The 24866-nt window shown below is 43.8% G+C and overlaps 1 protein-coding gene across 1 annotated transcript; it reads left to right on the forward strand.

The window, feature by feature from the left end:
* Positions 1–725: 725 nt before the first annotated feature.
* LPXN (leupaxin) lies at positions 726–24284 on the forward strand. Its single transcript, XM_084859841.1, has 9 exons — positions 726–901; positions 6632–6780; positions 8879–8934; positions 14219–14321; positions 15054–15221; positions 15593–15766; positions 15953–16034; positions 20382–20530; positions 22362–24284. Exons 1-9 carry the CDS (start codon positions 889–891, stop codon positions 22629–22631), a joined length of 1164 nt encoding a protein of 387 aa, XP_084715967.1. The 5' UTR covers positions 726–888; the 3' UTR covers positions 22632–24284.
* The last annotated feature ends 582 nt before the right edge of the window (positions 24285–24866 follow it).

The raw sequence follows: 24866 nt of genomic DNA on the forward strand, positions 1-24866 counted from the left end.
CTCACTCACCCTCCACCTGGAACCTCCTTGCTGCTCACTCACCTGCAGTGCGTGATGGTGGTGCCAGTGTGTGACATGTGAGTAGAGCAACACACGTGCTCAGGGAATGCCTGCTAGAATGCATGGCTCTTTGCCTGCTCACTTGGTCAGGGCCTGTGGGGCCTGCCGCTGCTGTCCTCCAACATCCGCTGCCCGAGGCAGCCTCTTCACTCTGCCTAATGGTAGGGCCTGCCCTGCTGAGGTCTTTCAAGAAACCGAGCATTCTCATCATAAATATAGGAAGAGGTGTTCAGAATGTCATGAACTTGAGCACGCTGCGGGAGAGAGCGGAGGACAGGAGGGCCTGGCGTGCTGTGGTCCATGGGGTCACGAAGAGTCGGACATGACTGAACAACAATTCAGAATGTCAATGTATAACTGATGCTTTGGGGTATTCAGCATCTATCTAGTGGTATCCTTAATTATTAACTTCTTCCCTGGTGGGTCATCATCCCAGACTGAAGAGAGCCACAGAGTGTTTCACTATCTACCAGTAAATTTTACTGCTTGATACAACAGGACAGCTGCCCTATCTACAAGGAAAATGGCACAAAGATCAGATCTACACATATTTGAAAAGATCAGATGGCCAATTCTTCCTGTTCAACCATTTGAATGTGCACTTTTTAGTTGCTCAAAATGTGACTCGTAAGGGGAAAAATCTTCAGCCTCTAAAAAGAGGAAGTGCAGCTAGAGAGAGGAACTGCAGAAGTCTGCATCAACCACTGTCCCACTCACTCACACACCATCTTGCTCATTTCCCTTCGGTTCCACCGCCCAACAAACCCGTGCGTCTCTCAGTTGGGAATCCTTGAGCCAGTAGGAGAGAAGACCCTATGCAAATAAGGGATGGATGATTTAGGTAAGTAACTCTTTCTAACTGGTCAGAACTAAAGGAATGTGTTTTAAATCTCGGTGCAGAGAACACAAGGATATTGCATGCATTCTTCTACTTAATGGTGTGTAGTGGATTTGACACAATGTTTTCATACAGAGGGAGTGATGATATGTGGGGGGGGGAGTGTGGGCGTGATGGGTGAATATGCAGCCCCTGGTCCCCCAGCAACACCAGATGCAGCCCCCAGGACCAAAAAGGTTGTGCACCTCTGTTTTAACAGCTGCATGGCAGGCAAGAACTCATCAGGTACAACTTTTGCCATTACAAGAAAAAAGCTGCCAGTGTTGCATTTCTGCCTCTTGGACAGCTGTTAAAAGCACAAAGACTTTGTTGAGAGAAATGAAGTTACCTTATTTGGGTCACTGCCTTTCAAGAAGATTGAACCCTCAAGCTAGAACAGAGAAACTCAAACAATTGGAGGAATGGGGAATGTACCTTACAAACAGAAATTGAAGAAGCTTGTCCTCATTTGTTTCCAAAAGAGGGAGTTTCCTAAAGATGGTATTTTACAAATAAAATGGTAGGTAATGTAGTAGATGGAGGACAATTTAGAGAAGGCTATGGTTGCAAAAAGTAGTGACTACAAACAGGATATGAACTAATTTAGACAGGAAAACAGGAAAAAAAGGTAACACGTTCTTTAGTTATTAGAGGTATAAAATTCTAGAATATTCTAGATGGAGTTGAATAAACGTAGAAAGATACCTTGCCTTCTTTGTATGAGCCCACATTGTGTTCTGGAGCCCCTGCCATTTCCTCTCGAGCATCACCTATTGTCATAAATGCATAACCAGGTGCAAGAAAGATCAGGGCTCCTGGACCACTTAATTGTATCAAACAGAAAATTTCACCAGGTACAGTTTTTCTTACCACCCCAGCACTGTTACATGGCAGGCTGATTCTGCCCAAATTCCTCTTCTGTGCTTCTGAGACCTGCATGTGGACAGTCCTGCACGGTGTTGCACAAGTAAAGACTCTCTAGCCTTGTCCAAAAAGATCTGGGACCCCCCACCCCCATCACTGCCACCATCATTTCATAACTAGATGGAACACAGAGAAGGACCAGAGAAGTGCATGTGTGCCACTCGAAAGCTCCCAGGATCGTCCCTGCACCCAGGTCAAGTGCACAAAGTTAAATAAAGGGGCAACTAGAGAATGGAGTGGGTCACCTAAGTTAGGCTGCCACTCACCCCAACTCTTTTGGGGGGTTGTGATCAACTACATGCTGCACTTGTTGAATAACGATGTCATAACTTGGGAGGGAACAGGCAGCCTCCATCAATCTGATTCCTGCTCAGATGGGTTGCTTTAATCTCTGTGTGGTCAGGGCAGAATGGAAGCAGCAGATCTTGTGGCACCAAGGAGCTTGCCCGGGCTGGGCTGGGCTGGGGTGTTGGCTGCTGGCCAGCCATGCCCTCTGAACCCACCCAAGGCCCCAGGCCCGCTGTGGTCAGTTTGCCATGCAGGGAGAGTCTCTATCCCATCAACATGTCTATCAGGGGTGGGCAAGTTCAGGGGGCCTGGGGGCCATTTTGCGGGTTGCCACAGATTCCATGGGGTTCTGGGAAGAAAATGGGCTTTCTGCCGAAATTTGCTGCAAACCATGATGGAAGGCGAACAAGATAAAATTTCGCCTGAGAACAAGCTAAATTTGATCCTTTTATTGCTCTGCAGCACCAAAATGAGTGATTTGGGGGCAATTTTTTCTTGTCACCAAAAAAGGCGGCGGATGCCAGACTGGGGGACAGCAGAGGCCACATGCAGCTGACAGGCTGTGTGTTACCCACCCCTAATGTAGATAATAAAAAGCTTGAGGGTAAAACTGAATCATGTGGTACCCACTGGATAATTTTCACAGGGAGGGCCAATGAACCGCTGAGTAGGAATGTATAGATTTTGTTAAATCTGCTCCGTCTGGGTTTCTCAGATACTCAGGCATGTTTCATTCTGTCGTCTGCTCATTGATGGAATTGGATTTTTCTCAATTTCCCAAACTTGCATTCGTGCACACTTGCACAAATGTACACTTCTGAAAATGTGTAAATCCCCCCAAAATGTGCATGCCTTTTCCCGTTTTAGCCTATGAGGCTAAATGCGCATTTTTGGTTGGTGGTTGTTTTTCTTTTGTATTTTCCTATGAGTAAATTTGCACAACATTCCAGAAAGTGAAAAACCAGTCTGCAAGTCTGTGGAATCTGTGCAACTCAGGAAGAGCTGGTCTGCTGTGGAACCTGCAGATCGGATTCAATAGAAATCTGAACTCATTTGAGTCCATTGTGGATTTCTCCGACATCCCCACCCCTGAGCACCACTTTCTGGAACCTGCTCTCCAAGAAGGGGCATAATCACTACAATTTGGTGCCCCACACTACCTGCCTCTGGAATGGTGATCCATATGTAAACCATGGCTGACAGTATCAAAAGCCACCAGGAAGCCCAGGAGAATTAACAGGGTTGGAACAGACAAGCCAGGGTATCAGGCTCATTGAAAAAGCAGGGTGGGGCTTGGGATTGTGCATGAGCAGCCTGGATATAGAAAACCTGAGAAATGAGTCTGGATACTTTCTTTTGATTCTGTACTATGCACGGAATTGAATTATATGGAAAAAAATTATCAGAATACTAAAAAGATTAAATCATTAGGTCATAGAAGGTAGTTGGATTGCCAGAATTGTATGGGCTTAAGAATTTTACCATCTTGGGTGGAGAACTGGAGGATGAATTGAATCCAGAAGTGGAAGATCCAATGTCAGAAAAAAATGACTGACCAGTCCAAGAAACAGCTACAAATCTATATAGACAGAAAGATTAAAATTTAAGGTAGCTGTGTTTAGTGATGAGACAAGCCTTAAATTGCTTCTGGGAAACAGGACTGACCAAGAGTAGAGAGTGGCTTGATTACTTTATTTAATTATTTAGCACCATCTGTCTACAAGGCACTTTACAAACAACAGATATAATAGATCCCTGCCCACAAAGGAGTCCCAATCTAATATAGACACAGGGGGAAACCAGCGGAAGTTTACACATATGCAGTTTACCTGTAACCCCTTATTGCTATTGTTATGCCTTCCCACTTCCCCAAGTGGTGAGAAGTTCCAGGTGTTTGACTCCCTTCGGAATTGGAGATCTCTGGAGGTTTATGGCATTTTAGAATATTTGGATTTATTTACAAATATACAAGCAGAACATAGGTGGAAGCAATCAGCATAGCACTCTTACAAACAGCACACAATGGGGAAAACACCAATTGGCCATTCTAGAGCATTAGCCAGCAACCCCCTACCAGAAGAAAGGTATGGCCAGGAATGGCACTCCATAACACTATGTTGTGTGGGATAGATGCAGTTAGAGAATGACATTCCCTTGTGTTCCTTCAAATGGGTCAGTCTTTGGTAGAGAAGATGTCTGGTTACAATTTTTCCTTTTCACAAGGGAAGTGGGTATGTTGTGATAGGTTCTCTCTTGCGGCTTCTCACTTCTATGATTTTGGCCAGTTTATTCTGTAAGGAAAGCCACAGGTTATTATAAGCCATAGGGCATCTTTTAAAGGTAGAAAATGTGGCATATACGTGCATGCTCTCAAAGCTAGAGATGGGAGATGCCTAAAAGCCAACTTGAGGAAGCAGAAATGATGATGAAGCTTTTAAAGACCAAATGATGAGGCAATTGTGCTGCCTGAGGGGCAGGTGGGGAGGGGGGAGGCGGGAGGAAAGCAAACCAGTCTTAATTGTATTGTTTAGAGGATTGGCTAGAAATGTGGGATATGCTCTGGACAGAAAATGTAGTGAATAATGCTGGGCAGAGTAGAAGATGGTGACTTGCATGGCCCAAAGATGGCTGTGAGACAATGATATATAGGGCAGCATAAGGAAGCCATAAGGTAGAGAAAGCACATATTGATTTATTGAACTTCTATCCCATGATGTCCCTTAAACTCAAGGCAAGGAACAACTATTTTAAGATAAATTATCTTAGATTAAAACATGCATCTCAAATATCCCGTACGGCATATATAGCATCCTGCCTTCAGGATGGCATCAGACTAAAAGCAAAGGGCACAATTCTCTGCATGTTTAGGCAGAAAAAAAAAAGTCCTGCAGCTCCCAGAACCCTTTCAGCCAGCCATGCTGGCTGGGGCATGCTGGGAATTGTAGGACTTTTTCTGTCTAAACATACGTAGGATTGTACCCTAAATAAATATAGGCTGTGACCTCGAGGACGGAAGAGATCTGTAAATACACATGGGGCTTTGTCCAGAGACCTCTATGCCAAAAGGTCCCAAACCAAGAACATCATCATCATCATTATTATTATTATTATTTGCTTCATTGCTTTTTAATGATTTTAAAAATGATTTAAATGATTTGTTTTTAATTGCTTTCTATAGTCTAGGATGTAGGGACCAAATGTGTGCAGGGGACACACATGATCCTGTCAAAGATAAGCACTTTTGCCACTGAATTCAACAGGCAAGCATTTATTTACACTGGGCAATATCCAATGTTAGTCCTTCTTAGAGTAGCCCCATTAAAATGAATGGGACTCAAATTAATCATGACTAACTTCAGTTCCATTCATTTCAATGGGTCTACTCTAGTTAGGACTAACATTGGATTAAGGGTGTCAGAGAAATCCTCAGCGGAATCAAATGAGCTTGGATTTGTATGAATCCAACCTGCATATTCCACAGTGGACCAGCTTTTCCCAAGTCACTCAGTGTCTCTGGACTTGCAGACCAATTTTTTTACTTTCTGGAATTTTACACAAATTTAGTTATAGAAAAATACGTAACATAACAAAACACTGGCTGAAAATGCACATTTCCCCCATAGGCTAAAGCATGAAAATGCACATTTTGGGGGGATTTATGCATTGGGGGGGTGCATTTGTGCAGGTGCAACTTTGTGCAAATGCACATTTGTGCAAATTCAGGAGATTGGAAAAAAATCTGATTCCACCAATGAGCAGATGACAGAACGAAAGGCACCTGACAATCTGCGAAATATGGACAGAATGGATTTTACAAAATCTGTACATCCCTACCTTAGATACTACCTCTATGCTGTCATTGAAATCAGTTAGATGTTTAAATGCTGAACTTTGGCTGGATTGCACCCCTTATATAACTTTGGATCAGCAAATTGGTTGAGAAAGCTGGTTCCAGAAAGGACTAGACAAAGTGTGTGTGGGGGGGGGGGGAGAGAAAGAGAGAGAGAGATCCATGCTTGTACTCAGGGTCTTGGAATAATGGCCGTAGAGATACAGTATTTGTCATTATAGCCTCAGTTATGTCATGGTCTCTGTGGATTACAGCATTCTCATAAATATATAAAAAAAATTGGGGATTTCCATTCCTTGGTCATGCTTGGCTTCTGGAGCAGTGCACCCTGGGATGCTCAGTGCAATCAAAGAATAGGGGAAGCCCATTCCTCCTACAGGGTCTATATTCTTATCTTTTCTATGCTGGTAACAGGCTAGAATGGCATAGGCCTGTCCTTCCACCTCTGCTTGCCCCAACATAGCCCATCAAACTGACAGATAGCTTGCTAGTTATTAAAACAAAATGCATTGGAACACTGTTGTTGCCAAAGCCCTGCCAGACTGGAGATACCAAAGGACAAAGAGGAAGCAAAAGAGGAATGCAACCGAATTCCTGAATGGCATAATTCAAATGATAATGGTTTTGCTCAGATGCTTTGTTGGCAGAACTGGAACAAACCTCAGCGAGTTTGAACGTGAGTGACCCAGGAGCCCCAAAGGTGCGCTTTCTTTTGGAACGAGACAACAAGGAGCAACCAGTGGCACCAGCAGCAAAGACCAGTGCCACCCAGCACAAAAAGGTATTTCCTTAAGCTAGAAGCCAAAAAGATATTTCCAGAAGCCAAAAAGGCATTTCCAAAAGCCAGAAGCCAAAAAGGCATTTCCAGAAGCCAAAAGGCATTTCCAGAAGCCAGAAGCCAAAAAGTTATTTCCAGAAGCCAAAAAGGCATTTCCTTAAGCTACCTACCTCCTTAGTAAGGTGCAGGTTATGGAAGGCTGAGCTTCTTCAAGGTGAATTACACAAAAGCTTGTCCCTAGTATGACATTCATTCCAGTCCTTGGCTCATCCACTCTGATGTATAATAACTGCTGATATTTTCCACTGAATGCATAGTTTGGATAAAAGCGATTTGTGATACTTATGTTCAAAAGTCACAAAATGCAAAATGCACCTCAGATATGAAAATGTCAATTGTAAGATTAAGATGAAAAGCCGGCCAGAGGACCGCAAAAAACAGAGCCCCTTTCAGCACTTCTGATACATTGGTAGAGCCAAGCACTGTGGCAGTAGCATGCATTTGCTCTGGTGATATCTCTGGTTAAAGGGTTACAGGTAGGAGACTGGTGAAGACCTCTGACTGGGGTCCTGGATTGTTGCACAGCAATACTGGGCTAAATGAGCCATTGGTTGATTTGGTTTCAGGCAACTCCTTATACTGCAGATGTTCTTTCATCCATCAGCTGCTCAACTTGGAGACTGTTGCAGAGCAATTCATGGTTGTCTTGATTCTATGTTGCAGCAGTTGATTTGTCTGCATTTGACCTTTTCTACAGGAGGCTCTTAATTAGCTGTTAATCCTCTGTATCTCCTTTCGGTTTCATCGCAGAACTAAGATCTGAGCATAACATGCAGAGCATTTCCTTTCCTGCTTTTCCACTACATAACCCCTAGGCTACACTGTGGATAGCAGAATAGTGGAAACACACAAATAGAAACAGCACTTTCTTTTTCTTTCACAATTAAATGCTGCATTTTCCCTACTCTAAAAAAACTTGCCAAAAATGCTGGTTAGACACAAAAGTGAAACTGGAGGATCACGTTGTCTAAAGAGCCTGTAAACAACTATGAGTGGAGAATGATGAGCATATGATAAATGCCTTGTGTAGAAAAGCCCTTTCTCTCCTATCTGTTCTGGAATATAGCAGAATACTTCTTCATGACAGCAGTTGGGAGAGGAGGAAAATCAGTGGCAAAAGAGAAATTGTATTTGAGGTACATCTTCCTGCTCCAAAGTCTTAAAAAAAAAGCAGCTGACTCCACATTGGAGGACAGCAACCCCCAATTGAAGACTGTTCTTGAGAAACAGAGGTGCCTAGCAATTTCCAATGGTTCATTCCTTTTGGAAACTTAATTTATTGGTTGATACAGGATAATAACCAGTGGGTGCTTCTAGATGGAGGTGTCCTAACAGTAACAGTGAGAAGTTGCTGTGCAGCTATTCCATCTTTTTTTACAGGGAGCGCAATCCTATGGCCTGTAGACAGCATCTGGGGGGCCATAAGATAGTTTGGATTCCTGGATCCAAGGTTGGAGACAGCGCTCTGACCTCAGACCCAGGAGCCTGAGCTCCCCTCCCCCTCACAGCTGGCATGGAGAGAACCGCACCAGCTGCCTCTCCAAGGTCACAAAGGCGACTTCGGAGAGGATGGAAAGGGGGCATTCCCATAGGCAGGGAGGGGAGGAAACTGGGGAGGCCAGCTTAGGAGGAATCCTCCCCAGCCTGCATCCCTCCCACTCCTCAACACCTCACCTAGACTGGCAAAAATGCCCATATAGCAAAAATGCAGCACAGGGGGAGCATAGAGGCAATTGGATGGCCGTATGCCTCCGGGTTCGGAGGCTTACAGCCATCCCCATAGGACTGCACCCTTAACAGATTTTCCATTGTAAGAAAAAAAAAAAAGATGGAAGGAGTGCTGGGAAAACATGGGAGGGTTATGAGCAGAAGATGGTGTCATCTGGACCCCCATCCCTGTTAAAATTCCCTGAACGAGGCAGGGCGATGGTGCAATAAAAGACTCATCCTGAGGATCCAGTATTGGAGAGCAGTATATGTTTGAGTGGCTTTGTGAGGAGGCAGCATTCTCTTTGTATCCCTACTTTGTGTATATTCGCAGGTACAGCCAGCATGCGGGATTCAACATCATGAGGAAGATCCAGAAAATATTTACAGGTAAATGCTACTGCAAGAAGGCAAAGCAGCCCTCGGGGTACACTGCTCCATTCTGCTTCCTGTTTTCTGAGGGAAGCCCTCCCCAGATAACGATCAAACATCTGTGATTGATTTCTAAACAATTGCTCTTGTGAAGTTCATTTAGCATTAAGTTAAAAACTACTAGTACAAATGGTCACTAACAGCACAATCCAATGCATGTCTGTTCAGAAGTCAGTCCCATTTAGGTCAGTGGGGCTTACTCCAAGGTAAGTATGTATATGATTGCACCCTAATTCACACTTTAGAAGACAAAGAAAGAAAAAAACCTCCATTCACATGTGTCACAATCCCGTCTTAAAATGCACACAAGATTTATGTTGTAGTTGGCAGAACCCCAGCAGAAAGAGAAATGTTTGAAGTGAAAAAATAATGTTATTTCTAATCTCAAGGGGAGCTAGGTATCTCAACCCTTAGTTCTTCTGGGGCATTTTTTGCTGCTGCAGCTGCACAGTTGGTTGCTTCCTGGATTACAGCTCATTTACTATTTCCAGGTCAATGGACCTATGCAGAGTAGTAACCAGGTAGAGTTTCTAACTCCATTTTGAGTTGCTCAGGGTTTAGAAGCAACACACCTATTACCTTGGGCAAGCAGTCCACCATTTGGGGGATTTGGAAATACATGCTTGGTTATTCTAATGGCTGTGCTATTAGAAATAGGCCTGAATATGAAAGACAGAGAGGGGTGTGTCATGCTTAGAAAAGCTTCTACAAATTTCACCCATGCAAAAGCTTCGGTATGTGAGGCAAGCTCACACCTATCATTGATGCAATAAACTAAAGGAGAAACAGAAAGTAGAAATTGGTTAGCACATTTAAGCCAATTTACAACCATATACGGAAACAACTGTTGGTTGAAGACCAAGTTAAAGTTATATCTTTTCACCTTTCAATATTGTAAGGTTACTGTCTAGAAACATTTGTGGTGTTTTGCCAATAGGAGTGGATGAACCCTGGTCAAGTGTCATCTCCCAGTCAATCTATCAGTCCAACAGAACCAGTCAGTCATGCCTGTCTCAGTGTGGCCAAGTGAGGCAAGATCTAATCTTTTGTTTCAAATTCTAAACTGACAGCCCCTTTCTTTTCTTAGTGTAACCTCTATATTCTTATCAAATTATTATCCACACTTCATTATCATTCTAAAACTCTTCTTGACTTGGTTCTTAATATTCTCATTCAAGTCACCTTAGCAATATTTCTTATTAATATGTAACTTCTCAATTTCTGTAAAATATTATTTTGTTATAACAAAGTATAAGAAATAATCAACATATAAGAAATAATCTACACCAGTTGCTGGGGAACATGGGTGGGAGGGTGCTGCTGCGCTCGTTTCCTGCTTGTGGGTTCCTGGTCGTCAGCTGGTTGGCCACTGTGTGAACAGAATGCTGGACTAGATGGATCCTTGGTCTGATCCAGCAGGGCTGTTCTTATGTTCTTAAATAGAGAGTGTCTCTGAGCATATGCAGAATGCTTTTCCTTCACCACTGAGCACTTACATTCTCCCCCTACCAATTCTGTTCCCCTCCATGCAACCATCCCTCCTCATCCTACCATCCTCTAGCAACTCTTCATAAAAACCGATGTTTTGTGCAACTCCTCTCTACCTCCTCCTTGTTATGCACAAGCTCTCATTGTATCTTCCTCCCTATAACTTCATTTGTGCCAAGACTTCACCAGGATTCAGCCAATGAGTCTGTTTTCAAAACTAGGGCTAAGTTACGGAGAAACTCTGAGCATGTACTAAGCACCTTTCCCTCACCACTGAAGCTAGAGTTCATGCAAAAAAACCCCTAAACCCACAAATGACAAAACATGCATAGGACTATGCTGAAAGGGTAGTCACTTCATTAGGTGGGATTGGGTAGGCACTGTATTAAGCCTGCAATACCATGCTCACAACTCAGGACTTATTTCTGAGTAAACATCCAGAACATCAAAGTGCAAATGTCCCTGCAAAAGTAACTTGTGCTGGAATCCTATGCACACTTCCCTGAAGGTAAGCTTCATTAAACATAATGGGGCTTTTGAGTAGGCATACATAGGATTGTATAAATTAGTATTTATCTCCCCTCCACTTGAACCCCCCCCCCCCAAACCTCCTATTTTTATTAAAGCTTTCTGTTCATAGGAACATAGGAAGCTGCCTTATACTGGGTCCATCTAGCCTGGTATTGTCAACACTGACTGGCAGCAGTGGCTCTCCAGGGTTTCAGGCAGGATTCTTTCCTAGCCATACTTGGAGATGCTGAGGATTGAACCTTCTGCATGCCAAGCAAGTGCTCTAACACTGAGCTCCATCCCTTCCTATTGCTGGATAATGGCAACTGACAAACAAAACAGCCCCAGATTTGTATCTCTGCAACCATGTGAACCCACTCTTCTCAAAGACTTGAGTGAGAAGGAGAAAACCCAACCCTCTTGTCTGTGTGTATAAAGTCAAATACAGTTCAGAACGTCTCTTGCCCACCGAAAAGAATTCCTCAAGATATGCTCTGGGTGGAATAAAGAAGAGAAAGAAAGTACAGGATAGGGGAGGGAAGAAGAAAAGAAGATGGTGACTGGAAATGTGGGGGGGGGGGCGGTAGAGAGAATTCCCTAAGCCAAGTGGCTCCTTTCAGAGAGGTGGTACTTCAGAGGAACCTAGGAGGCTGTGGAGGGTTTGTAAGGACTGCACGTACTTAAATGAAGTTTATGAGGTGAGGTGGCTGAGGGCTTTTTCTAGCTTTTTTTTTAAACTGTAGAACCTGTTTAAAAGCCCTAGCAGTTCCTCGATCATGATGCCACATAGTCCTAACCCTCCTTTTGCAATAATTTGAGTCCTACAGCTATTTAGGAGAAATTAAATTGGAGGAGGAGAAACAAGTTTGTGGAGGTTGATTGGATCCTTTGCTGTACTGAAGCTACTACACTTCTGCAGAATCCAAAGGTTCCACTTTGGGGCAGTAAAATCAGGTGCTGTGTGAAATACCAGTATTTCACATGAAGCTCTTCTTTCCCTTCCTTCTCCCTCTTCAAAATTACATTGCAAGCAAGCTTCCAACAGTGGGCATGTAAGAGCAGAAAAGTAGGGGGAGAGAGGTTTTTTGCACCTCAAAAAAACCCTGCACCAGAGATTAGGGATAGTGACCTCTTAATGGTCACCTTAAATACCTTCTGATTAGGATTTCTAATCCCCTGTGTAGCTTGGCAGTTTTTACTTTTTGTTTTAGTCTTTGAGAAAAGGAAATTTTATGCATGGCTAGCACAAAAGCCACTGGACCTAACTGTCTGAAATTTGGAAGATTCAATCAGCTCCATGGGAGCTGCCAGATTCCCAAATTTCATGCACTTATGTGGAAGAACAAAAAAATTATAGCTCTTTGCTTTGACACATTTTCTGGAAAAAAATCAAATTTTACCTGTGGCTAGAACAAAAGCTATCAAGCCCAACTGTCTGAAATTTGGCAGATTCAGTCACTTAAATAGGGGCCAGGTCACCAAATGTCATGTATTTATCTTATAAAAGAAAAAAGATATGGCCATTTCTGTTTTCCAATACAAGTCAATAGGAAAATGTAAAAAAAAAATGGCAATTAGGACAGCTCAAAAGATCCGGGGCACAGCTCAAAAAAGATCTGAGGCCCATGCCCAGGTAGGCCATTTTCTAACAATGCCCCTGCTTGAACCCTAACCCAATCCAGGTGGCCTGATTTTTGGCCAATATCAATCTGGATAACTGGGCATTTGGTTCACCCACTTGATCCTAGAAAGAAGTAACTGAACAGAGGCCAAATCTACATATCCCATTCCACTGATCAACAACTGTAGCAATTAACATTGTAGGTCTTCCTCTGATAATTCCTTTTCCATTAGGCTAACCTTCCCCAATGCTGCCCCATCAAAGAAATTGTGCCAATTAGGGCTTTTTAAAAAGCTAATTGCAGGGGGAGAAGCAATTTGGGGGGGTCACTGCTCCTCAATGCCATGCTCCCGCTTGAAAAATTGACCCTCCATTGCTGCAATTAGGTTTCTAAAGGCCTAATAGGTTGTTGCCAGTCAAGGCTTTTTAAAAGCCTAATTACAGCATGGAGAAGGCATTTTGAGGAGCGGGACTGTATGTTGCATGTGTGCATACAGATGTGTGTATGAGTCAGTGTGTGTATATGGTCCTGCCTACTTTTGCTTTTGGCTCCACCCACTTTTGCCTTTAGCCCTGCCCACCACTGGAATGCAACACCCCAAGACCTTCTCCAAAATGGAATTTGGCTCTTGGGCTGAAATAGCATCATCACTCCTGCATACAATCTGTCTGATCATTTTGTTCTTTGAGTATTTTCATTCAAGAACTGCTGATTGAAATGTCCCAAACTGTGGAGGGCTATCACCTCTTTTGAGACTTTTCAGTGTCAATATGGACAGATCGGTTCATTTAAGTATGGCATGATTTTTCAGACTGGGGAATCATGTTGGCATTTTAAACAGAAGAAACATTCTTGGGCACTCATAAGCCTGATTTTACATGTATTCCGAGTCAGGGATGTCCTGGGCTGGAAATTATTCAGCCCTGTTTCCAAGAATCCCTGAGTGATTCAAGATAAACTGTAATTTGGGGGCTCTAAAATAGGTGAAAACTGTTCTGGGAAAAAAACAACTTAGTTAATGATTATCATCTATAAAAAGACTCTTATGCCCGTATTTCACCAGGTAGTGGTCTTACATTGACTTTAGATGGATTAATTCAGCTAAGAAAGTGGAGTAAGACTAGATTTGACAACTTGAAAATTATTAGATAGTTCTTTCCAATTTTTAGGTAGTTTATTTGGAAAGTTTCCGCTTCTGATGCTGTCGGTGTGTCACTCCGGCAAACCAGATGCATACGGAAAAGAAAGGCACCATGTGTGCTGTTTGTGCAACATTTCACGAGGTCAGCTGTGCTAGCCACACTAGCCACTGTCTATTTGCCTGCCTTGTGGATGACAACACTGGGGGCAGGCAGATAAGCACAGTTGTCATGTGGCTTACATGATGCAGATACACTTGAAACTATGTACCACTCATGTAAGGGAGAGGTGCAGAAGATTTAAAAAAAAATATTTCAGGCACATTCTGAGATAAATTTTTGAGGCTGATAACAGTTAGTGAGAAGCGGAGACTGAGGGCTGTATTTGAGCCTGTGCCATGCATGATGGGAGATGGGAGTAGAGTTAATGTTAGTATTTAAGGATTTCCTAATGTCATCAATGTGTATTTGTCTCCTCTGCAGCAAGGTGCCAACTCCACAGCCGGTGCTCCCTTCGTCTTCTTCCACCTCAGCTGCTCAACAGCTGGATGACCTTCTGGCTTGCTTGGGAACAATCCAGACCAAGGTGAATCATGAATACTCTGGCCTTAATCACCTGTGTGGAAGCAGGGCTGGCCATCTCATGAGGCAGGGTGAATCCCCTGCCTCAGGCAGTGGAGCAGGAACAGTGGCAAACTGCACACTCCTCTTTGCCAGGAGTACCTGCTGCCACCATGTGCAGAAGAAATGCAGAAGGTGGAGGCACTGTTAGGTACTGGGAATGGCATGGGAAAGGGGAAGAGTTCTGTGGATGTTTAGTTTCACCATGCAGAGGGCAGCTCTTTGTCTCCTCTTTTGCTGCTCTGTATTTGCTTGTTTGATTTCCTTATTATGTTGTTGGATGTGTTATTGCTTTTAAATTTTCTGTTGTTACCTACTTTGAGATATAGTAATCAATCAATCAATAAGTGAAAGCTGGGGTAGAATGTAATGAAAGTGCTTGCAAAGAGAGTCAATGGAGCATCTCTCAAAGGGAAGATGAGAAAAGGGATGAAACAGGGGGAGAAGGATGGATGGCCGATTTAAACCTAAGAACTAGGAGCTTGAAGATGAAGAATGTGTTACACATGTCACACATTTCAAGAGGGAAAAGGCAAGGTGCATGCATTGGCACCGTGCTTCCTCCCTTCTGCGTATAAACAGTTGGAGTCCTATTGGAAAGATAAGAATCGGAGATGTGCGCGCAGGGGGGTGGGGGGATGCGTGGCAGGTAAGGATGCTGAAAGTTCTCATGCTGAAATCATTTGCTTTTCTGCAGGTCTCCAATGGGAAGCACAGTTCTGAAAAGCCGTCATCAGCGGAACAGAACACCATTGACAACCTAGACAGCATGTTGGAGGGCCTGACTCATGAGATGCAGGACCTTGGTGTTACCACTGTGCCCAAGGGCAACTGTGCTTCCTGCCACAAGCCCATTGCTGGAAAGGTGAGAGAAAGGGGAGCGTGGACGCTTCTATCTGCCTTTCTGGTGGTTCTCAGCCCCATTGGGGTTGCTATGGACTCTGTCACAGATTAAAACAAATGTCTGCTGTATGGAGTGTTCAGTTTGCCCCAGGTGGAAGAGAGGGATTTCTTCTCCTGCAAACTGTCCTTATAATGTCTGTACTGCTGAGAGTCTTTACCCTCTCAAGCCAGAGAGGTCCTGTTGCTTGCTGAGCTACCCTCGGACCCTTTTTAGAAGTGTGGCCCCCTTGGGAACATCTGGCTTCTATGGCAGGCGTTCCACGGGGAAGAAAAGTGGGCCTCAGTCTGAACTATATCTTTTACAAGGCCTTTACCAGGCGTGTTGGTTTCTAGGTAATTACAGCGCTGGGAAACACATGGCACCCCGAACACTTCATCTGTGCCCACTGTGGAAAGGAAATTGGTTCCTGCCCCTTCTATGAGCGAGACAGCAAGGCCTACTGCCAGGAAGACTACCATCAGCTCTTCTCCCCCCGCTGTGCTTACTGCACTGCACCCATCCAAGGGGTATGTACTGTTGACCTTCCTTTTAGCCATCAACCCCCTCTGGAGAAGATTCCAGTTCAGAGCAGAGGCAAGCGGGGCGTTTATCAACTCTGCTTTGCTCTTCCTGCCCCCATCTGTCTTTGCCCTTTTAACCGCCAGGACTTGCCAGTGTTGGAATCCAATGACCCTTCTTTCTTTTCCTTGCAGAAAATCCTGACAGCCATGGATCAGACCTGGCACCCAGAGCATTTCTTCTGTGCTCACTGCGGGAAGGTGTTCAGCAATGATGGTGTGTCTTTCTCTCCCAAAGTTCCTGACCATTCGCTTGGTTTCTGCACAGTATATATCAGTGCAGTTTTTGTACAACTTGCCCTTTCAATCTTGACTTGCCATTACCTACCATTTTAAACCTCTAGCCCTACTTCACTGGACAAATGAAAATGGTTGTTTTTTGCAGCATCCTACGGAACTGTGGCTGCAATCCTAAACAGTCTTAGTAGGGAATCATTCCCACTGAGCTCGGTGGGATTTACACCTGAGTGAGCAGGATCAGGACTGCACTCTGCAGTATTCTGAAATAAGGGAGACCACGGAACTCCTTCCACAGATCTTCCTATAACTGCTTATCATTCCAGGGCTTGCTCTCCCCTGCCATGTGAATATTTACATAGAATGCAAAGACAGGGTAAACCGCCTGGATATGTTGTACATGTCAGGTGGTTTAAAAATATAAACAAATAAATAAAATGGGTGAGAAGAATTCTAGAAATGAAAAAGTCATGGTTATTCAGATGGTGAGTAGTTAATCCAAACTAGCTCTGACATAACATTGTCTCCTGGGCGTTATCTCACATGTGCATTCATAATATCCTGGAATGTACTAAATATGAGCTGTAAGTAGAGATGTGTATATCCAGGTGCTTCAGCATAGTCTTGACTCAACAGAGGAAAACTATTACTGGGCACAATCCAGCCAAAATTACAGTGCCAGCCATGCATGTTTATTCAGAGGTAAATCCAGCTTACTCCTAAATGAGTTTGTAAATATGGTTAGGATTGCAACCCTAAGCACTTTTAAGTCATACTGATTTCAGTGCGTGAGTAATGCTTAAATATCCCACTGAAACCAATGAGCCATAGAAGTGCTTACCTTTGGTTGAATCATACCCCTGGTTTGTAGCACGGGCACCCAAGTCTGCTAATCTAACCAAAAATGCTAACCAAAAGCATAAGCAACTCGATCACCTGTAAGCAAATATGTTGAGGTGGCCGTCGCAGTAGAGAGTGGTGACATCACAACTATTTCAACAAGATCTGAAGCTTTAAAACATTGGCTTGGATCCAGACTTAGTCATGCTTTGAGTAGACCCATGGAAATCAGTGGGACGTACGTTAGTCATGGCAAACTTGTCTCATTGATTTCAGCAGGTTTACTCTAAGCATGACTAAGTTCTCCACATGGGGCTTTTATCCGGCTTTTGAGATTGGTTACTCACAGAAGCGTGTGGGTCCTTTACATGACATCATCAACCTCCAGCATGTCTCCTGAACTAAATGACTTTTATCCCATTTTTTAAAAGATCAAATTACCATGGGTTGAGTTCCCTCCAGAAAAAAGGACATCCTGCAGTAAGAGGAGCTAGACCACAGCACCATCTAGTGGCTGTATATAAAACACACAAATAAGGGCAGGAAGCGGGGGGAAGGGAAGCGTGTGTAAAGGAAGTGCTTCTTGATCCTGCATTTAAAACAGATGCAGAAAGCCCTGGTAAAGTTGCAGGATTTTAGGCTGGTGTAGAAATGCTCTGGATCTAGGCCATTATGCAGAAAGCATCTTTAATTTGCTCACATTGAGCTATTGTAGGAATCAATCGTCTGCTTAAGGCATGCAGCACTATTTATTCTTTATCTATGAGGGACTGTGTTAACATTGCTGGAAATGAGGTAGTGAAACTCCTTGGAACTTCTCCGTTTCTACTTGGAATCACTAGGTACCAGCGGAGGCTTTTTTCTATCAATGGACTTCAACGTCATAGTTCTCTTTGAACATTGCGTGACTCTCTCATAGGAGTAAATCCCTGGAGAGTGTGGAGGGCAGGACGGTGTGGATGGATGTGTTTTAATTTCTTTGCTCGCGGGATGGCATGTCATGGGCACTTATTATTTCCTGTCTTTGTGACTAACCATCAGAACAGCGTAAACACACTCATACTTGCTGTGGGACTTTGATCACAGAATGGCACTAATGTGCTCCCAGAAGCCCAGCTCCAGTAATTGGTCCTCCAGTGGATCACTGAGCACTTCGCACCAAGCTCAAGTCCCCAAACTGCTAATTATAACTGGAGTGCAGAAAGTTTTTTGTGGGTGAATTTAGAGTCTTAGTGGGCTGGTTCCTTTTGTTAGCTCATGGCAACCACTCTTAGTCGTCGAGGGTGGCTTCTTGTGAGAACTACTTCCCACTGTTATTGCTTCGTGCTGGTAGAAGCAACTTTCAGAGATGTGCATTCAGCAGTTTCGCAATCCTTGGAGTGATGGCTCAGATTCCAGTGCAACAGCTGCTTTGTGCAATCATGGATTGTTCCTCTTGGGTTGTAAACATTTAAGAAGAACTATCACCACAAAAATTTAGCAAAGCACGGTGTGACCCTGCTGTGACCAGCCCATGGCTGTACCAGATTATTTTTTTTATCAGTATGAATTAATGTAGCTAGCAGTGAACAGTCTGATTTGACTGTAGTTACATTTTGCTTTTTGAGCAGTGGTGCTAGGGAAATCAAGCTCAACAGAATTGGGTTTGCTAATCTTGCAAATGGGCCGCGGTGGCTTAGTGGTTAAGACGCTGAACTGCAGACTGGAAGGTCGGCAGGACAGCAGTTCAAGACCCGAGTGCCGCGTGACAGAGTGAGCTCCCGTCTTCAGTCCCAGCTTCTGCCAACCTAGCAGTTCGAAAGCAAGAAATTGCAGGTAGATAAATAGGTACCGCCTCGGCGGGAAAGGTAACAGCATTCCGTGCACCTCAGTGTTCAGTCATGCCTGCCACATGACCACGGAAGCGTCTTCGGATAGCACTGGCTCTTCGGCTTAGAAATGGAGATGAGCACCACACCCTAGAGTCGGACACGACTGGTTGGGGACACCTTTACCTTTAATCTTGCAATAATGAACCTAGTTAAGAAAACTCTATTTAAGCCCAAGCCAGCCAGATCAGCTGGAGGGATCTTGACTACAAGGCACCCATTGAGTTTCATATTTCCAAAAGGGGCACCCAGGGAAGTAAAACACCCAAGGTAAAACAGAACATCATTCATTGGGCATCCCCAGAAGAGTAATTCAAGACAGGCTGATCACACTCAGCCTTTTCCTGTTGATTTCACTGGGAGCACCGTGGGTGAAAAACCTGCCTCCTGGCTAGGGAAAGAATAAGATGCTGGCTCCAGATTATATTCATCCTATGAAAAGTAGCCATCCATGTAAAACAGATTCTGATTGTTGAAAATTCATAGAGGTGCTATCCACTTCTCTCTCTTTAAAATACTGCTAATTTTCACCAGGGGTTGGGAGAGGGAGGAGCGGGGACAATTATCTGCTGAAGAGGGATAAGTTTAGATAAACATTGGATGAAGAAAAGCTCCCAGTACCTCTAATACCATCTCTGGCTGTATCTGGGGGAGACCTCAGAATTCTCAAGTCAAGCCTAGTCAGTCCACACAAGCAACAGACTGGGGTAGTGATGGGAATCATTTGGTATTGCTGCCTCCTGTTAAAAAGGCAGTTCGCAGAGAAAAAACAAAAGGCAGAACAGAATAAGCATTTACCGGTCACGCATGAACACAGGGCTAAAAAAAGAAAAAGATAAAGGAGACAATGCCCTTCTTTAGTGAAGCAAAGGTAAACAGCTTTACTCACACTTTCTTGCATAAAAATGCAAGTACAGCATATAGTTTCAAACTGAGTTTGTTCATTCCATTTCTTTGTAGTCTATAATACTGATAGGAGAGAGAGCAAACACGTATGCTCCCAGCAGTGGAGGAAGGTCAGATAAAGAGAGGGTTAGGGAAAGGGAGGAGCAAAATCACAGGAAACCACATTGTAGGCTATAGAGATCCTAAGGCTAGCTATGCCCCCAATTCCCATTATTTAACTGACTGCAACACTGCCCCCTTCCAGCAACTTGCAGACAAGGTTGCAATATTCCCCAGGATTGAGCCACTTCTGACTGCAGGTGGGGCACCACATTTTTAAAAGCTCTTCTATATGAAAACTCCCTGCAAGTTTATAATTCATGCCATGCTGGCTGGGGGTGATGGGACTTGTAATCTGACCCAGCCGGGTTGGGGATGGGTTCTGTAGGCTCATTCCTTTGTATCTCATGTAGGTTTACAAATAGCAGGGTAGTTTGAGACAGGGATGGAGGAGAGAGCTTTGGGAGTGGTAGATCTTGCTTTTGTGCCAAGGGCTTTAACAGGTGACTCATTGAATCAGTATGAAGCTATTACAGTATATAATGCATGTAGACAGTATACATCCCTTTCCCTCCATCTTCTCCAGACAAAGGGATGGGATGCCTTTGGCTTTGCATGATGAATCCCCTACTCTAAAAAGACCCACCTTTATCTTCCCACACCTACCTGCACAGGTTTCCAGGAGAAGGATGGGAAGCCATACTGCCAGAAGGACTTCCAGGCCCTTTTCTCTCCTAAGTGCCGAGGATGCGACCGCCCTGTGATGAACCAGTACTTGTCAGCAATGAATGCGGTCTGGCACCCAGAGTGCTTTGTGTGTGGAGTAAGTGTCGAGAACAGCCCATTGCAGTTAGAGAGACCATTCTGGGGAGCTGGGCAAAAAACTACTATGGGCAATGAAAACTGGTGTTGAGGAGGTTGGTGCAGGGAGTAAGAATTATAAACCCCAAACAGAGCCTGCCTGCCATTCTGTTCATAATTAGGCTGCCCCAATCCCAGTGATTCTATCTATCTATCTATCTATCTATCTATCTATCTATCTATCTATCTAATGTCAGTCATCTAAATATTTGTAAACTGCCCTTCACCAAATTTAGTTCGAGGGTGCTTCATAAAATTAAAATATCAAGAAACAATAAAACCAGATAATAAAAACAACCAGCACCGATTTCAGTGGATTTAAGTAGCCTGACTGTGTGCAGGATTCCAGCCTTTGATATATGAATTTTCTTAAACTGAAAGCTGTTTAAGCTGATATTTAACAAAAGTTGAGTTGCAAAGTTCAGAAAACCAGATTATGAAATTGAAACATTGAATTTCAAAATCCAAATCCTTCTTGTGACGTTTAGCTTTGCTTAAACATTGTATACCCAGCTGCAAGCCATCCTGAACTGCTGAATACCTAAGTCCCCTCCACATGATTATCAGGAAATGGGGCCATGCTTCTGGCCCCACCCATGGACATCCTTGCATTGGTTTGGATGTCTTCACTGAAGAAACCTATACATGAGCAGATGCTGGCATATAAGCTTCCATGCAGCTGCTTAGAAGTGTGACCTGCTCACCCATAGTCTGCTTCAGTGCAGACACTCACAACATTGCATGGACATCCAGGGGTGGGGCCTGCAGAGCACTCAATGCCAGGGGTGGGGTCAGGAGCACACCCTCACTCCCCAATGAACATGTGATCCCCCTTCTTGCAGATAGCATGTGGAAGGGGCTATGTTTTCACATCAAAGGGATACGGAACATTTCCATTTTAAAGCGCAAAATTTCAATTTTAGAAATAATAAGCAAGAGCTGGATTATTTTTGTAACTGGGATGGCAAAACTCAGATTTGAAATCATTTTTCTTTTCTTTTGAGTTTTTTAAACTATACATACACAGATCTGTGTATATCCATAGCAATGAATACATATGAAATGCATATGTATGAAAATGTAACTTACTATCAAATTCAGATTTGAAATCCTGAAAATTTTAGATTACAAAACTCTACAGTTGAATTCCAAAAGTGAAAAATTTATTTAAAAGAACCACAACTAAAGGCTTTTCTACATGAGGCATTTATTGTGCACTCATCATTCCACACTCACAGTTGTTTATGGATTCTTTAGATGACCTGACCCTTCAGTTTTGCTTCAGTATCTAAAGAATACTTTCAATAAATTTTTTTAAAGCAGTGGAAATGCAGTTTTATTTAAAGAAAGGGAAAGAAAATGCTATTTCCACTTGTGTATTTCCACTATTCTGCTATACCACAGTGCCACCTAGAGGTTATGTAGCAGAAAAGCAGGAAAGGAAATGCTCCTCTTGTAGTGCTCGGACCTCAGTTCTGCAACAAAACCAAAAGTAGATACAGCGGATTAATGGCCAATTAACAGACTCGTGTAGAAAAGTTCTAAAACCTGAATGTTCATAGAATCATAGAATAGTAGGGTTGGAAGGGGCCTACAAGGCCATCGAGTCCAACCCCCTGCTCAATGCAGGAATCCAAGTGAGAGCATGTTAAGGACGTCTTTCAAATTGTAGCTGACTTGGTGATGGCCATGAGAATGATTTCCTGACCCAATGCAGCATGGCGAATAACTTGTTCATATGTAAGTGCCAGGAATATTGTTGATGCCCTGACACAGGTTTCCTCTGCTTTCAGGACTGTTTTTGCAGCTTTGACGGTGGTTCCTTCTTTGAATTAAATGGCCGTCCATACTGTGAGCTTCACTACCACTATCAGCAGGGAACGGTGTGCCAAGGTTGTGGGAAGCCCATTGTTGGGCGTTGTGTCAGTGCCATGGGGCACAAGTTCCACCCGGAGCACTTCGTCTGTGCCTTTTGCCTCACCCAGTTGCACAACGGCATATTTCAGGAGCAAAATGGCAAAACCTACTGTCACTCTTGTTTTAACAGACTCTTTGTTTGTTAATCCTGTGCTCACTAACTTGAAAGGAAGTTCCACTGAACTTAGTGGAACTTACTCGTGAGGCATAGGACTGGGTTACAGGAACTGCAGCGATAGAAAATACTGGAGATCTCTCCATTACCATGAATGCACCAGTCTGCTTCAGTGCACCCAGATGATCAAGTGTTAGGTATTCACTCTACTCCACTGCATTTCAGACAACTTTGCCAGCTTTCCCTAGCTGAGGACCTGATTCAATATTTTACTAAAGCTAATGTTTCTTGTTTATATGTATAATCTCTAAGGTTAACCAAGCAATGCTTGCTCTTCTCTGAAGTCTATTTTCTACGATCCCTTCCAGCTGGTAACAGCAAGCATTCATTGAAAAATATCCATATAAGGAAAATATTCCACTAAAATATATGAAGCAGGGGGTAATTAACAGCACAATCCTATGCGTGTCTACTCAGAAATAAGTCCCACTGAGTTCACCAGGGCTTACTCCCAGGTTAATGCGCACAGAATTGTAATCAGGAAACACAATCCTGTACACCAGGGGTGGGGAATGTGTGACTCTCCAGATGTTGCTGGACTGCAACTCCCATCAGTCCTAGCCAGCATAGCCAATAGTAAGGCATTATGGGAGTTGCAATCCAACAACATCTGGAGGACCACATGTTCCCCATCCCTGCTATACACCAATTATGCTGGGGGCTAGTGGGCAGGAGATACTCTTCTGCTTCTTGAAGTCAATGGGAGATAAATTTCTTGTGCCAGGTCCTAGGTTAGTACAAAGCTGAACTGTCAACAGGGGTGTGGCCATGATCTGGGGGAGTACAGAATATGGTGTAAGTTTCTCTCCTGTGCTGCCCACATCCTGCCCATGCCTCTACCCTGTCTGGGCCATTCTGCCAGCGAATCTTCACCAGCAGAATAGCTCCACCATCTGAGTGTTCCACTGAGTGGTATATCTGGGCAGTTCCACCAGTGAATATTTCATGTTCCGCCAGGTTAGTGAGGCTCCCACCAAATCCTATGGCCCCTCAGCCAGCAGAACTCAAGTACAGGATTGTGCCCTAAATCACATAAATTGTTCTCACACTTAAAACACACACACACACACATAAAATCTCAAGTATTTTGATGGGTTTATTTCCTTTTCAAGAAGAAACGTTCAGTCGAAACATAAGGACATAAGAATGGCACACTGTGCCAGGGGGCAAAATTTGATAACTTCTCTCTAGTCTTCTGGTTCTGTACATGTTCTTCATTTGGCAGAAAAATAATTTGTGCTGGTGGAGTTTCAGTGACTTGTCAGTTGCCCGAATAGCTTGGTCTTCTTTCTGAACTGCCCATTCTCGCTATATATGAAATCTCCATTTCCTTGCTGCAACTGAAGGCAGTTTCATTTTTTGGGCAACAAAGTAAAGCAGAAGTGTGATGGTGGCGTACGTCATGCATTTGCACATCAGATGTCTGGCGGGAGCACCATGCACAGACAGCTGCAGATCTGCCTTGCTAATCCACTGAATCTTGTCAAGCTGCCTCTTACCCTTGAATTTCCTTCAGTTTTTCAAGCACACTGTGGTGGTGCCTAGATATCTTCAGCATGTTGTTTGTAGCTGAGTGAGGAGCATGCACAGAAAAATAAACGTCACTTTCTTATTGGTCATGCAGTTTTGCATGTTTCTTTGCGGTTTGAAGGGCTTATTTGGCACGCTTTTGTTCTTATGTGGATCACTAGGGCCGTAATGGTTGCTTTGGCCACCATCAGCATTACAGAGCACATCTGAGTAGCATATCTAAAGTTGCCCCTCCGCAGGCTCTCACATAGGGCTGACTGTGACGACACAGAAATGACCAGGAGGGAAGGCTAGTCTGTGCACAAGCCAGCCATCAAGGAAGGAAAGACACAAAAATAGATATAACATTTGTTATAATAATATAACAAATGCAGAAATAAATATTAAAGGAGAATCAACACTGTACAATGACAACATTGAAAACAGACTGCACACAAAATACGTGGCTGAGTTCCTCAAGAATGAGCCTATGAAACACTGCGTGTTTGTGGGGGGAGGAGAAGGAGGCTTAGTTCTGGTTGGGGAAGTGGAGGCAGCAGCAGTAGCCACCGCTGCCTACTCCAGCACGCTAGCAGAGGGGGCAATTCCAGCCCTTTCCCTCTGTGCAGGATCTAGGAGCCTCCTGCCTGCCCGCCTGTTGGTCTGTCCCCAGGCTTCAGTATTCCTGATTCACAGT

The sequence above is a fragment of the Heloderma suspectum genome, chromosome 1 (genome assembly GCF_057233095.1).
Source record: "Heloderma suspectum isolate Gila_16-S chromosome 1, 16-S_ref, whole genome shotgun sequence".
Classification (NCBI taxonomy): Eukaryota; Metazoa; Chordata; class Lepidosauria; order Squamata; family Helodermatidae; genus Heloderma; species Heloderma suspectum.

Bases quoted from the DNA above. Each gene is read 5' to 3' on its own strand.
- LPXN (XM_084859841.1), top strand. The intron at 6,781-8,878 runs GTATTTCCTTAA...GTATATTCGCAG, and splicing joins GTGCCACCCAGCACAAAAAG to GTACAGCCAGCATGCGGGAT. The intron at 8,935-14,218 runs GTAAATGCTACT...TCTCCTCTGCAG, and splicing joins GATCCAGAAAATATTTACAG to CAAGGTGCCAACTCCACAGC.